We start from the raw sequence: 14,933 nt of genomic DNA, 5'->3' as shown, positions 1-14,933 counted from the left end.
TGGGGCGGGGCCCATGGCCTGGGATGCAGCAACAGTGTGGGGAGCTATGGCTTCTTCCCTGATGCGTCCAGCATGACTGGCCGCTGCTGGAGCCGGGGCAGGGGCTCCCTGGGCCAGGCCTGGCAGGCTGCAGCCTGGTTCCTGGCATTGTGTGTGGGGCCAGGGAGCAACTCCTCGCTCGCGTTGCCCTGAACCAGATGTGGCATCGGTTCTGGGGAGCAGTGGGAGGGAGGCACCATCTGTGGGCAGGGGGACTCCAGCACCACAATATCTGTGGGTCAGAATCCGATGTTCAGCCTCCAGCGCGGGCCCCAGCTCAGCAACATGGGCGCTCCCCGGGCCCTGGAGCCGACGCATGGCACGTCCCTCGCTGCAGGGCCCTGCCAGCCGTGCCAGGCCTGCTCACGCTGTGAGGTTCCCCAGGGCAGTGCCCTGTTGGCAGCCGAGCCTGGCGGTGGCTGGCCAGCAGTGCAGGGGTTAAGGTGGTGAGTGTGGTTCAGGTCAAGTTACTTCCCCTGGACCATTGGGAGGAAACTTTCTTTTGCTGCTTGTTTGGGGCCAGCCGAGGGGGGGCGGAGGAAGATTCCACAGCCCTGTGGCTCCACATCCCTGCTCAGGCCAGCCGGGACTGGAGGCAGCAGCCCCTGCGGAGTTCGGAGCTCGCACCCTGGGGATGAAGCCACAAAGGTGAGTGGGAGCCTCCTGCTCTGGCTGGGTTTGCTGCATCTCCAGCACCGTCCCCGCTTCCCCACACCCACTGCACAGCCCCTGTGCACCTCCCCCACAATCCATCTCCCCTGCACAGCCCCTACACACACCAGGCACCCCCCACACAATCCATCTCCCCTGCACACCCCCTATGCACACCCTCCTACACACACCATACACCATGCACCCTGCACAGCCTGTAAATTCCCTACACCCTCTGTACACCCTCTTACACACACATCATATCCCCTGCACAGCCCTCTGCATCCCCCATACACCCTTACATGCACCATATACCCTGTGCACACACCCTGTACATCCCTACACACCCATACGCTCCACCCCCCATATCCCCTACAGACATGCATCCTGCATACCCTGTACATACCTCCTTCACACACACTGTACACTTTGCACACCCCATATGCCCCCGTACGTCCCTCCACACATGCCCCGCACCACACATACATTCCATTACACACAGCCACACACCATATACCCCACATATTCCATACCTTCCTCTATACCCTACTTACCCACCCCATGCCCTGCGCACCCCACACACACACACACACACACACCGTAACCCCACACAGTCCTACACACACACGCACCCTACACACACCTTGTACACCCCCTACAGCCTGGACACATGCTTACACCCTGCCCCCACATACACTCTCCCTACAGACACACAGCCTACACAACTCAGTCTCTCCCCCCCCCCCCTCCAACCCCTGGACACACTTGTTTTCACCCAGCATGACCAAGTGCCTTCTCCCTTTGAAAGGCTGGGGTAGATTAGGGTCAAGTGTTTGGGCTGATGGCGGGGGCAACCCCCAAACAGCAAGTGATCTGTGGGTGTGGAGGTGTCCTTGCCCCTGACTCAGACCACAGGGTTGGGCTTTTCCCTGCACTTTGGCAACACTTGTTGAATTCATCCTGCCAGTAAAGTTTCTTTGAATGGAACTGAATTGACTGGGTGTGCTTGGGGGGCAGGGGGTGTGTGAGGCAGGTGTGTAATGGGGTGTGCATGGGGGGAGTGTGAGCATATGGCTATGGGGTGTGTGACCTGGGTTGACGTGCATGGGGCACATGGCAGTGAGTCCATGACATGCATGGATTGTAGGGCAGCGTGTGCACGGTGGTGAAGTGTGTGTGTCGGGTGTGTGTGTGAGGCGGGGCGGAAGGGGTGTGATGGGTGGAGGGGAGAGTGTGTGTGAGACCTGGGGTGACATTAGGGGTATGGCGCAGTGGAGACATGTGCGGGGTGGGGAGCGAGGGTGTGTGGGACAGAGGGGAGGGGATTATTCTGTGTGAACAAGTTGTGGGAGGCGTTTATGTGTGTTAGTTGGCTGGGAGGGCTGGGAGAGGTGTGAGATAAGGGGGCTGGGGGGCTGGCCTGGGCATGCGAGCTGGGGGGTGGGGGTTGGCCTGGGCATGCAACTTGGGGGGTGAGCCAGTGGGTCCCCACCCTTCCCAGCCCCAGAAATCGACTCCAGAGATAGCTCCAGCCAGGGTCATTTGCAGCCTAACCTTGCTTCTGTCCCTACAGCTAATCTCTGGTGTGAGCTCCACGCCTGTGGAAACATCTGGGGCTGGTTCCCGGGCTTGGGGTTCTGGGGCAGCGGCAGGGGGGCAGAGAGCTGCTTCCCAGCTGGGGATGGGATCATGATATTTTGCTTTTGGAAACTGTCAGTGTCTTTTGCCAAAGCAAATCTTCCCCCGTCTGAACATATCCTTCCAGCCTGCGCCCAGCTCCTGGCGTGGGAACCGCTGCAGGGGCCCTTGAGTCCAGCCCGGCTGCTGGGAACGGCCCCGCTCCCCAGCTGCGCCAGGCTGGGGCAGCAAACTCCGGGAGAGCCTGGCGGAGGGGAAGGCCATGGATGTGGCTCCACCACGCAGAAAATAAGCAGGGGAAGCTGAGAAGGTTCCTCCCCAGCGTTCACTGGTTCATTCACAGAGTTGCCGTGTGCCCGAGCCAAGCTGCAGGAAGGGGGCCGGCCCAGGAGTGCTGAGGCTGAATGGGTTTGCCACATGTTGCAAAGTGCAATGTTTGCTCCACACAACATCCTCTCCAGAGTCCTGCTGGCTCTGCACTGAGGTCTGGCGCCACTCGCTCCCCACTGCTGCCCCACGCCAGTTGGGGCGGGTGGCAGCCCCAGGACTTCAGTGCACTCCCTGGGGTGGCTCCCAGCAGGGCCCAGAATGGGGGTGTGCCTCAGGCTGCCTGGCTTGAGAGGCCATGGCCCCATGCCCTGCACTGTCGTGGTGCTGTCCTAGAGCTCAGATAGGGTTGCTAAGTGCCTTGACTTCCCAGTGCAGAGCTGCCTTGCAGACGCGTCCCACATGACTTCCCAGCTCCTGCACCCAGGGGTCTGGTGCTGCAGGCTCACAAATCTGCAAGGACTCAGGATGTGGGGCACCAGGAACCAAGCAGTTCCTGCTGAGGAGATGGCTGTCACGGCATCCCCGGGCAATGCTCTGGAACTGCTTCCTACGAAGCCAGGCAGGACTCTGGGGGAGTCTCCTCTGTGGGAGCAGCCTGTCTGCAGGACACACAGCTCACCCGACTTCCCCCTTCCTGGGTCTGACCTCAGAGCATCCAGCATCCTCTGCCCCTCTGTGCGCTTCCCACAGCCTGTCCGCCCAGACGGGGTCCTGGGGAAGCCAGAGGGTCCTGCCCCCCAACTTCGCAGTCAGACGGGACTCTCAGGCAGCCAGTAAAACAGAAGGTTTATTAGACAATAGGAACACGGTCTAACACAGAGTTTGTAGGTACAGAGAACAGGACCCCTCAATCAGGTCCATCTTGGGGGGCAGGGAGGCCAGAGGTCCATTTGGGCCTCCCTCCATTTCCACAGCAGCTCCAAACTGAAAACTCTCCAGCCTTTCCTCTTGCCTTTCTCTCTTTCCCTCCCGGGCCAGGAGGCCACCTGATCTTTGTTCCCTAACACCTTCAGTCAGCACCTTTGCAGAGGAGGGGCCCAGGCCATCAGTTGCCAGGAAATAGGGTGTTGGCTCTTCTCTGTGTCCAGACCCCTGCACACACCTGCCCTCTAGGGCTCTGCAATGATCACATACCCTTATCCTACCCCCTAGAGACTTAAGAACTGCATAGGGGAAACTGAGGCACCCCCACAATATTCAGAGGAAACATTAAGAACAGTCCTGCTTCAGCACAGGGCCTGCACAGCAGCAGCCACTCAAGGCCCTTCACCTACAGACCTGCCTAGGCTTGCTCTGGGCACTGCCCAGGGCCCCTGAGCCTGTGAGCATGCCCCTTGGCGTGGCTTCTCTCTGACTGGCACTGGCATGCGGGAAGTGAGAACGCACTTTCAGGAGCCCTTGTTCAGGGCCTCTGCAAATTATTCGCTCCCCCAATAAGCTGATAAACTTTATTACACAGTGCAGCAGATCATGGACTTTGGAAGCCTTGCAGGTGGCTGGCAGAGCCCGCAACCACCCCAGCCTGTCTTGAGAGCTCTCACACGTGTCCAGCTCCACAGCAGCCTGCAGATGCTGTACCCCCAGGACCCCCACCTCAGGGTTTCCAGAGCAGGCAAGGGCTCCTGGTGTTGTGGTGGGTGACACTGCCTGAGCCTGCTCATCAGTGTGGGCAGGTGCATGCACACAAATGCACACCAGCCAGGGAGTTGCACACACTGACATCCTGACAATGCATTGTGCTTTTTCTGTGCCTCCCCCGGGAGCGTGAGGTACTTTGGAGACAGCCAGGTGGTGGCCTCAGCACTGCCGAGGTAGGTGTCTGTGGAACCACAGGGCTGGAAGGCCCCCGAGAAGTCACCAAGTACATACATCTCCCTGCGCTGAGGCTGGACCAAGTGAACCTAGACCAGCCCTGACGTGGGTTTGTCCAACCTACTCTTCAAACCCTCCCCTGATGGGGATTCCACCACCGCCCTTGGCAGCCTGTTCCGGAGCTGAGCTACCTCTACAATTCGAAAGATTTTCCTAATGTCCAACCTAAATCTCCCTGGCTGCAGATTAAGCCCATCGCTTCTGACCCTACCTTAGGGAACATGGGGAGCAAACGATCCCTGGCCTCTTTAGAGCAGCCCTTCACAGCTGTGCAGGCTGTTCCTAGCTCCCCTCTCAGCTTCTTTTCTCAGGACGAAACATGCCCAGGGTTTTAACCACTCCTCACAGGGCAGATTTTCCAAACCATGTGTCATGTTCATTGCTCTCCTCTGGACTTGCTCCACTTTCTCCACATCTTCCCTAAAGACTGGGACACAGCACTCCAACTGAGGCCTCACTAGGGCCGAGTAGAGTGGGCCAGTTACCTCCTGGTATCTTCTATAAGACACTATGGAGGTGACTGTAAGCATGTCACATAGGGGAAACTGAGGCACTGAGAGGTTAATGGGACCCAGAGTCCCAGAACAAGCCAGACATGGGTCTAGAACCCCGGAGTTCTGATGCTCGGTCCTTCCTGCTTTATCCACTAGCACCCACTCCCCTCCCAGCGTTGAGGATAGAACCCAGGAGTCCTGACTCCAGTCCCCTGCTCTAACCATCACCACACATTTTCACATGTGGTGGGAGACCTGTGCTGGTCCTGTTGGAAGGAGACTGATCCTGCAGGTGCTGCACACAGATGCCCTGTTTCCCATTAACTTCTTCTTGGAGCGGGTAGGGCAGATGGGGGGGTGGGGTGGGATGGGGTGCTTGTCCTAGGTGCTGCGAAGCTGCAGTGACCTTTGTGAGCCTCCACGCCTATTAATACTTCACCCATTAACCCGAGCGGAGAGCCCCCAGGGAGCGCGGGATAAAAGGCTGCTGTGAACCTGGCCCTGCAATTGCCCTGCCTCTCCCTCCCCATCAGCGCACCATGGCAGCCGGCTTCTTCATCAGCAAGACCCTGGGCATCGTGAGCATCATCCTGGGCGTGAGCTCCGTGGCCACCATCATCGCCCTCTCCGTCGTGTACTCGCAGGAGAAGGAGAGAAATGCAGCGTCCAGCGTGACTGCCACCCCGGCCAACGTGACCACCACCTCCCTGGCCACCACGGCCAGCCCTGCCAACCCCTGGAACAACTTCAGACTCCCCCAGTCCTTGATCCCAGAGCACTACACTGTGACTCTGCAGCCCTTCCTGACCCGGGACGCCTCCAGCCTCTACATCTTCAAAGGGAACAGCACCGTGCGCTTCTCCTGCCAGAATGCCACCAACCTCATCCTGATCCACAGCAAGAAGCTCAACTACACGCTGCAGGGTGCCTTCCTCGTCTTGCTGCGGGGGGTGAATGGCTCCATCCCCCCGCCCATCACAAATACCTGGCTGGAGACCCAGACCCAGTATCTGGTGGTGCAGCTCCAGGGGCAGCTGGAGAAAGGCAAGAGCTATGAGCTAGTCAGCAGCTTCACGGGGGAGCTGGCCGATGACCTGGCTGGCTTCTACCGCAGCGAGTATGTGGAGGATGGAGAGACCAGGTATGGCCCCTGGGTGCCCCCACAGTAGGAGGTGGGCAGCCGGCTAGTGGGGGGCAAGGGAAGGGGCAAAACTGCAGCAAAATTTGGGGTGACCTGCAGCACCGGGAGTGTGCCAGCTGTCCAGGGTTCCCTAGGTATGGGGCTGGCTGCAGGCTCTGGATCACTTGCTTCCCATTGTGATGATTCTGCAGGCTGCAGCTGAGGGGGTAGAATCAATGTAAATGCCTGAAGGGCAGGGTGTCCCCACGCCCCCCCAGTCCAGCTTCTCCCCATACGCTGCCACGGACCTGTGCCATGTCCAGGAGGGGAGCTGCAAGGTACTTCGGGGCTGGGTACCCCCATCCTTCAGACCGAGTATGCCAGCCTGACAGCAGCTGCTGGTGCCGGCTAAAGCCTGGTGAAATTTGGAAACAAAAATCCTACAAGCTGCGGTGGGCAGCCTGGGGCCCCAGGACTCCCCCCCCATCCCTAATGTCACTGGGGGGAGCTCTTTGGGGTAGGGTCACCTCTCTTGCTGTCTGTGCCCTTCCTCCCATCCCCCCTGGGCTGGGTCCTTCTTCTCCCCATTGCTCCCCCCTGGGCCCAGCCTGCTTGGCTGGGTCCTTCCTCCCCCCATTACTCCCCCCGGGCCCAGCCTGCCTGGCCAGGTCCTTCCTCCCCCCATTCCCCTTCCCCGGGCCCAGCCTGCCTGACCGGGCACCTCCCCACAGTTGCTCCCCTGGCCCGGGTGCAGCCTGCCTAGCCAGGCTGTCTCTCCGTAGGTGGCTAATGCCCAGCCAACTTGACCGGGGCTAACAGTGCTGGCCAGGCCCAGTGCAGGGCAGGCAGGGTCTGCAGCTGCCCCCCGTGGCTCTGCCATTGCCCTGCAGGCCTGTTGTGTGCCAGGCCTGGCTCCCCTCCCCAGCTTGCAGCGCTGTGTGGTTCCAGGCTGGGGCTCTCCTGTGCAGAGAGACCCCGCTGGGGGCTCTGAGCCAACCCAGGTGTGAGCAGCCCCCTTGGGGCGCCAGCGGCAGGAGGTCAGGGGAGTCCTGGGCCTGCCTGCAGCACCCCCAAGCTGTGGCTGCCGAGGTGGCAGGGCTGGCTGGGCTGAGTGGGCTGCCTTTGATTGCAGGGTCGTGGCCACCACGCAGATGCAGGCACCCGACGCGCGGAAAGCCTTCCCCTGCTTCGACGAGCCCGCCATGAAGGCCAGCTTCAAGGTCACGCTGATCCACAGCCCCAACCACAGGGCGCTGTCCAACATGCCTGTGGAGAGTGAGTGAGCCGGGACTCGGCAGCTGGGAACCGTGTGCCCTGCGCCAGCAGCCTCCACCCTGCCTCCTGCCCCTCCCCAGGGCTGTACCCGCTGGGCTTCCTCGGCTCCCCAAGGCTCCAGCAGGGCCCTGGGCTGAGTCTGCACCCTGGGACCCATGGGGACATTCCCTGGCTAGGCCGGGTCACTGCGTGAAATGGAGCTGCCGGGAGATCAGCTGAGCACTGAGTGCACACAGCGCCCCAGAGCAGCTGGGGCCCCCGGGGGAGCAGGGGGAAGCAGCCAGCAGAGAAGAGGAAGGGGCTGCTGGGGATGAACTCTCACGCGGGCTCAGCACTGGGCTGCTCACTGGCTCCCCTGAGCCTGATGCCCACATGCAGGCCCCGGTGAGAGCCCCTCCTTGCTCATCACAGGCTTGGGGCCGTTCTGCTCCGAGCTCGGCGGCGTTGGGGGGCAGAAGGACCGGAGCACTCATCCCCAGCAGCAGAGGGATAAAGTGGGGTGTGGGGGGAGAAGCATGAGGGAAGCAAAGCAGGAAACCAAACTGGAGTAAGGGGGGAATCCCCCGAAGGTGGGGCAAGGATAGGGCCATGCAAGGGGCCCGCTCTCCAGCCATACCAGGGAATTGCAGCCCTGCTTTGGGGGCTGGAAGGAGCCTGGCCGCTGCGGAGTGAGCTACACGCCCGCTGTGGGGGAGAAAGGGGCTCCCAGGAGAGACTGTGCCCTGCTCTGGGGTGGGGATGGAGGCATGTGAGCCTCGATGATGGAGCCGTGGCTCTTCTTTCAGGCTCCCGGCAGCAGACCATCGATGGCACCACTTGGAACATCACTGAATTCCAGACCACCCCCAAGATGTCCACATACCTGCTGGCCTTCATCGTCAGCCAGTTCCAGGCAGTGGAGGTCATGCAGGACAAAGTGCTGGTAGGTTGCTGCATGGGGCGGGAGCGGCCTGGGTCGGCTGTGGAGTAGGGGAGCCTTGGCTGAGCCTCGAGTCTCCCCTGCAGATCCGGATCTGGGGCCGGCCGAAGGCCATCGCAGCGGGACAAGGGAACTATGCACTCAGCGTGACTGGGCCCATCCTCAAGTTCTTCGAAAGACATTACAACACGTTGTACCCACTGCCCAAGTCTGGTGAGTGCCCGGGCGAAAAGCCAGCTGCTGTGTGCTTGGGGGTACGTGCGCTGTGTTCTGCTGGGCTCTCCCGTGGGGATGAGGGGTTCTGTGCTCTCCTGTGGGGATTTGAAGGTGTCAAGTTGCCCGCAGGGACCCCAAGCGTGGGTAACAACCTCAGGGCAGGCTGGTAGGAACCAGAGCACAAACCCCAGGCTGGCGGGGAGTTCTGTACTTAGATTACACTAGCCAGTTATCTAGTGTAAACCTCTCAGGCACTGTGACAGTCTGAACATGGAGCCATGGACAGTCCCCTTGCATGCACTGATCCACCTCACTACCCAGGGGAGCCTGCCTGTGTGGTAGAGGGGCCCTTAAGCCAAGAATTACAGTAATATTCAGGACGAGTCACTTACCCCAGGGCAGTTGCACTTTAGATCTCACACCAAAGACAGCACTTGTAGCCAATTCAATAATCAACTCCATATCGACATATTAATAGGAAAAAGAAACCAGAGAGTTATTTTCAAGGTTAAAGCAGGTAAACATAGATACACCAATGAGTTACAGTCTTAAGTTTCAAAAGGTAATAGAAGCTATTATAATCAGCAAACTCTAGATGGACTTTAGACCTAAACAGCTGGGGATCCCTTGCTTATGCCTTATAAACCTTACCCCCCAAAGTCCAAGCAGCACAGAGATTCAGTTCCTTCTTGTTGGTGGTTTTTAGTTCCCTTCTGTCTTGTGCTCTGAGCTGTGAACTCAGCTGATGGGAGGAATCCACTTGCATGACTTGTTTTCATAGGAGGATAAGAGGGACAGTAACCAACAGTCTTTTGTCCTTTTTAATGTTCCACTCTAGTCCATCTAGTGTCGACGGCCCGTCCCTGCTGAGGACGACGTGACACCTGCTGTGGGGGGTCAGCCCTTTGCTCTGGTTCATGTCTCTCTCCTGTCTGGTCATTCGCACAGTCACAGGTGCTCAGGATGCAAACGCTCAGCTACCCCTGTACAGTATGGGACCATACTGCAGTAGCTCACGAGCCTACACACAAAGCGCATTCTGATCATTCTAGTGCCTGTTTTACAAAACACCCCACTCAGTCCGACTAGTCCCAGCTTGGCACCTGGCAGCGTGAAGCTGAGACATGGGCACCGTGGCATGAGCTGGCATCTGGGCTGCCAGCATCACTCTCCCAATGCCCAAAGGGGCAGAAGGAGGGTCTCCGGCACTCCCTAATAAGCCTCAGGGTCCCCCTTTTCTTTACAAGTCATCAGGATGCATAGCTAGGCTCCAGCGTAATAGTCTGGAATTGGTCCCTTTGGCCTGCTGCACCCATATTATCAGGGAGGGGCCGTTAAAACCTTAAATCTTCTCTTATACAGATAAGGCTTAAGTTGTTGAATAGCCCAAACGATGGCTTAGCATTTCCTCTCAGTGCCAGCATAATCCTGTTCAATGGGGTCAGTTATTTACCCAGGAAGATAATGGGGGCCCCTTGTCCCCCGCCCCAGCCTGCATTAGCATGTGTTTAGCTCAGTGTTAGGCACCTCAGGGCGCAGCTGAATCATGGCTGGCTAAAACTGGCTCTTTAGACATCCCCTCTTTTATGTCCTTTAAGCCTTCTCCCAGGCCTGGTGCATGCAAGCCAGGCTGGCTGCCCCTTTTTGGCAAGGTCTGTTATGGGGGCCACGATACCCCTTTGCAAACCTCCGGTGATAGCTGTCCAGACCGATAAAAGATTGGACCTGCTGCTTGGTTCGTAGGGCTGGCCAATTCTGAATGGGTTCTACTTAGAAAGGATCAGGATGAACAAACCCACTGCCCAACCTGTGTTCCCAATAAGTTACCTAAGAGGGCCCCATCTTGCACTGGGACACCTTGACAGGGAGGCTGGCTTCTCCAAGCCTCTGCAGTACAATTCCAACCTGGCTCCGGTCGTCTTGCCAAGAGTCACTCAAAATAGCCAAGGCATCTCCAAAGGCTTTGGTAAAGGTCTGTAAGCCCTGCAGCACCTCATTGACAGGCCTCGGAAAGGGAGCCCCAAGGCATAACCTTACAGAGGCCAGATTCCCCTGTGGACATGAACTTCTCCTGGGCATCAGGAATTTGCCAGTATCCTTGAGTCAAATCTAGAGTACTTATGAATTTTGCACCCACCGCAATGAATCCAGTCATCCCCTAGCCAGGGTGTCACGGAGTCCCTGGGTGATGCTCTGGAGCTGCTCCCTATGAAGCCAGGCAGGACTCTGGGGAAGTCTCCTCTCTGTGAGCAGACCGTCAGCAGGACACACAGCTCACCCGGCTTCCACCTTCCTGGGTCTGACCTCGGAGCATCCAGCATCCTCTGCCCCTCCGTGCGCTTCCCACAGCGAGTCCGCCCAGGCGGGGTCCTGGGGAAGCCAGAGGGTCCTGCTCCCCAACTCCGCAGTCAGACGTGAATCGCAGCCAGCCAGTAAAACAGAAGGTTTATTAGACGACAGGAACATGGTCTAACACAGAGCTTGTAGGTACAGAGAACAGGACCCCTCAGCTGAGTCCATTTTGAGGGGCAGTGAGCCAGACAACCCCATCTGCATTTCACTCCATGACCCCAGCCAGCCCCAAACTGAAACTCTCTCCAGCCCCCCGCCCTCCTCTGAGCTTTGTCCCTTTCCTGGACCAGGAGGTCACCGGATTCCTTTGTTCTCCAACCCTTTAGCTCTCACCTTGCAAGGGGGAAGGACCCCGTCCATCAGTGGCGAGGAGACAGAGTGTCGGCCATTTATGTACCCTGGCCCTTTGCTCTGCAACAATGACACCCCCTTATCCCACCACCTAGAGACTTAAGAAATGCCTAGGGGAAACTGAGGCACCCCTACAGTATTCAGAGGAAACATTAAGAACAGTCCCACTTCATCACATCTCTCTCCCCCTTGAGACCGAACTGAGCGAGGTCACTTTAGCTGGTGACCTGGGGAAGTTCAAACCCACCATGGATGCCCCAGCATCTCTCCCATTCCTTGGTGGGAGTTACACCAGGCCCTTCCAGTTTTATGCCCTTCCTTGGGTCGGGTGTGCTTGATGGCACTTGCTGGCGACATGTGGGAAGGTTTATGCAGCCCGTGCCCTTTTGCCACCCCAAAACCCCGGGGGTCAAACTGGGATCGGGTCTTCTCCCAGCGCTCCAGTCTGGAGGGCTGCAATTCGGGCTCTCTTGGTTAAGAGCCTCCATCTTGACTTTGGCCACTCTCTGGCCAGGTGTCTCTGTCACCCGCCGCTGGGCATCAGCCCCTTTCATTGGATGCAGCCGTGTCGGGGCAGAGGGGTCAGTGTACACCGCAAAGCACCGCCCAATAGATACGGCTGCAGCTTTTTAAGGGCCTGCCCCATGGCCAGGCATTTCTTCTCTATAGCCACGTAATTCTGCTCCCAGGGCAGCAGCTTCTTGCTTGGGCACCCAGTGGGGTGTCTCCCCCTCTTAGTATCGACGTGCCCAGCCCTGCGTCTGAGAGATCGGTGAACACTGAAAAGGGCTTGGCACTGTCCGGATTTACCAGATTTACCAGGCCCTCGATTAGAGCCTCCTTCAGTGCACAGAGAGCCCTCTGGCACTGCTCGGTCCAGACCACCTTTTCTGGCTTCCCCTTCTTACATAGCTCAGTGATGGGAGTAGCTAGGGAGGTAAAGTGGGGTACAAACCCCCAGTAGTACCCCCCATCCCGATAAAGGCCTGGACCTGTTTTTTGGTCTGGAGAATGGGCCAATCTCTGATCCTCTGCACCAGCCCGTTGGACTGAGGGTGTTACTCAGAGCCTAGGTGGGCCAGACCCCCCATTTCTTCCACAAGCCCCGGAGCAGGGCTGACAGAACATTGGGCCCCTGGTCTGTAAAGACCCCGCTGGGGACCCCCCCTCTGCTGAAGATGTTCAGCAGCGTGTCTGCCATGGTGTCTGCCTCGGTGGAGGACAGAGCCCCCGCCCCTGGGTAGCGGGTGGCGAAATCCATCACCACCAGGACGTATTTCTTCCCCAACCCGGTCGCCTTGCTGAGGGGCCCCACTATGTCCATGGCCACCTTCTGGAAAGGCTCCTCTGTGATGGGCAGGGGTCTCCAGGGGGCTTCACCCTTGTCCCGGCCTTCCCCCTGCTCTGGCCGGGGTCCCTCTCATGGGCTGGGCCTGGGGTCACAGCCCTGCTGAGCCCTGTCCCTGGTCGCTCCCTCCCTGCCGTGGGATCACTTCCCAACAGCGCCTCTGGACCAGGCAAACCTGGTTGGCAGCCGACCTGCCCAGCCTGTGGGTCCCCTCACTCAGCTGGGGTCTTATCTCCCCCCTTGCTCAGCGCTGCCCTTGCTGTCCCAGTGGGGAAGGCAGCAAGCTCTCTGCTCTCCTTACAGGTTTCAGAGTAGCAGCCGTGTTAGTCTGTATTCGCAAAAAGAAAAGGAGTACTTGTGGCACCTTAGAGACTAACAAATTTATTAGAGCATAAGCTTTCATGAGCTACAGCTCACTTCATCGGATGCATTTGGTGTGTAGCTCACGAAAGCTTATGCTCAAATAAATTTGTTAGTCTCTAAGGTGCCACAAGTACTCCTTTTCTTTTTGTGAATACAGACTAACACGGCTGCTACTCTGAAACATGTCATTATGCAAAGAGACACAGTCACCCCCCAACAGGGTCTCACAGCCGATATCCTGGAGAACCCCAACGACCAGCCAGCCTGACCCCTCCTGTGTCTGCACAGGGATCTGGGCCATAGGCAAGGCGAGGGGCTTCATCCCTGGAACCCTCACCCAATTCACACGACCCCCCAGCATCTGCTGAGGCTGCACCCCCAGGGGCCTGACAACAGTTCCCTCTGTCCCAGGATCTCGCCACCCCAGGAATGTTTCCCCATTGACCATCACCTTCCGCTCTCACTGGGGGTCCAAGGAGCCTAACCCTAGGAAACTCCACACTGTCATATAGGTTGGAGCCAGGAATGGGAACCTGTCCACCTCCCCACCCATCTGGCTGATGGAGTCTATGGCCTTGGGACCCAGCAAGGGAGCTAGACACCGGGGCTTTTCTGCAGGGTCTCCCTCATTCAAATCGCCAGCCTGCTCAAAGGCAGTGAGGTGGCATCCACATCCCCCCCTCCTTAACCAGGGGCAGCAATTTAGTATCGAGGTTCCCTGCGGACCTAGCACCCCAGGGTCTATTCCCACTCACCCCTGGGAGGTCCCCTCTGCCTCTCCGCTCCACCATCGCCAGTTCATGCTGCTGCTGTGTCTGCAGCTCTTCCTCGGGCTCTCGCTGTCTCACAGTCCTCTTGCTCTCTCAGACTCAGCTCCTATCCCGTCCGTCTCCGATCCCCTGATGGGGAACCCGATCGTGAAGACCCCAATCTGGTCAAGGACAGGAGTCTTGGGGATGCCTGGCTACTACTCTAGCTGCTCCCAGATCCTGCTATAGCCCCATTTCAGTCAGGAATCTGCTCCTTAGAGTGATCATCCTCCTCCAGCTGCACGATTAACTGTGCCTGGTGAACTTTCCAATGCGCAACCCTCTCTTTCTACACAGGGTCACAATGTCCTTCTTAAGGAGATGGTGACAGGCCCTCACTCCGCTCTTCCCAAGTTGTTGTGGACTCACAGGCTGGTGTGCTCTCAGCTCCCCACTGTTTCCAGGGAGAACCTTAGTGTGCCAGCCCTTCTCGAGGTCACCACCTCTTTGCCAGGGTCGAGCTGCAGACTCCTGTGCCCCTGGAACCGCTCGCTGCAATCCCCAGGGGATCCCTGTTACTGCAAAAGTCCTTCTCTCTCCCAGTGCCAAGCCGCAGGCTCCTCTGCCCCTGAGACTGCTCACCGCAGTCCCTGGGGGACCCCATTACTGCACAGTCCTTCTCGCTGGTCACACACTTCCAGGGGTTAAGCGTAGCTCCTTCGCCTCCCCGAAACCGCTCCTTTCTGCGTCTTCAGCACACCTGGTCCTCATTAACCCCTCTTCGTTTTACTGCTCCCCAGTCACATACTGCAGGAAGTGCCATCCACGGGGTGCAGTACATCCCACCTCTGCCACTAGTTGTCACAGCGTCCCCAGGTGATGCTCTGGAACTGCTCCCTATGAAGCAAGGCAGGACTCTGGTGAAGTCTCCTCTCTGTGAGCAGCCTGTCTGCAGGACACACAGCTCCCCCGGCTTCCCCCTTCCTGGGTCTGACCTCGGAGCATTCAGCATCCTCTGCCCCTCCGTGCGCTTCCCACAGCCAGTCCGCCCATGCGGGGTCCTGGGGAAGCCAGAGGGTCCTGCCCCCCAACTCCGCAGTCAGACGTGACTCAGCCAGCTGGGAAAACAGAAGGTTTATTAGACAACAGGAACATGGTCTAACAGAGCATGTAGGTGCAGAGAACAGACCCCTCAGCCGGGTCCATTTTGGGGGGC

The 14,933-nt window shown here is 58.4% G+C and overlaps 1 protein-coding gene across 1 annotated transcript in view; it reads left to right on the top strand.

The window, feature by feature from the left end:
• Positions 1–557: 557 nt before the first annotated feature.
• The window catches only part of LOC119862491 (alanyl aminopeptidase, membrane), a 33,303-nt gene continuing 18,927 nt past the window's right edge, over positions 558–14,933 (top strand). The window contains exons 1-5 of the mRNA XM_038419298.2: positions 558–687; positions 5,558–6,165; positions 7,277–7,419; positions 8,205–8,341; positions 8,425–8,551. Of these exons, the coding sequence (XP_038275226.1) occupies positions 5,564–6,165; positions 7,277–7,419; positions 8,205–8,341; positions 8,425–8,551 (1,009 nt within the window). The 5' untranslated portion in view covers positions 558–687; positions 5,558–5,563. The remainder of the gene's footprint in view (positions 688–5,557; positions 6,166–7,276; positions 7,420–8,204; positions 8,342–8,424; positions 8,552–14,933) is intronic.

This window comes from Dermochelys coriacea, chromosome 10, assembly GCF_009764565.3.
Source record: "Dermochelys coriacea isolate rDerCor1 chromosome 10, rDerCor1.pri.v4, whole genome shotgun sequence".
Taxonomy (NCBI): domain Eukaryota; kingdom Metazoa; phylum Chordata; order Testudines; family Dermochelyidae; genus Dermochelys; species Dermochelys coriacea.
The sequence above is the reverse complement of the archived record's forward strand: the minus strand, read 5'-3'. Positions and strand labels throughout refer to the sequence as shown.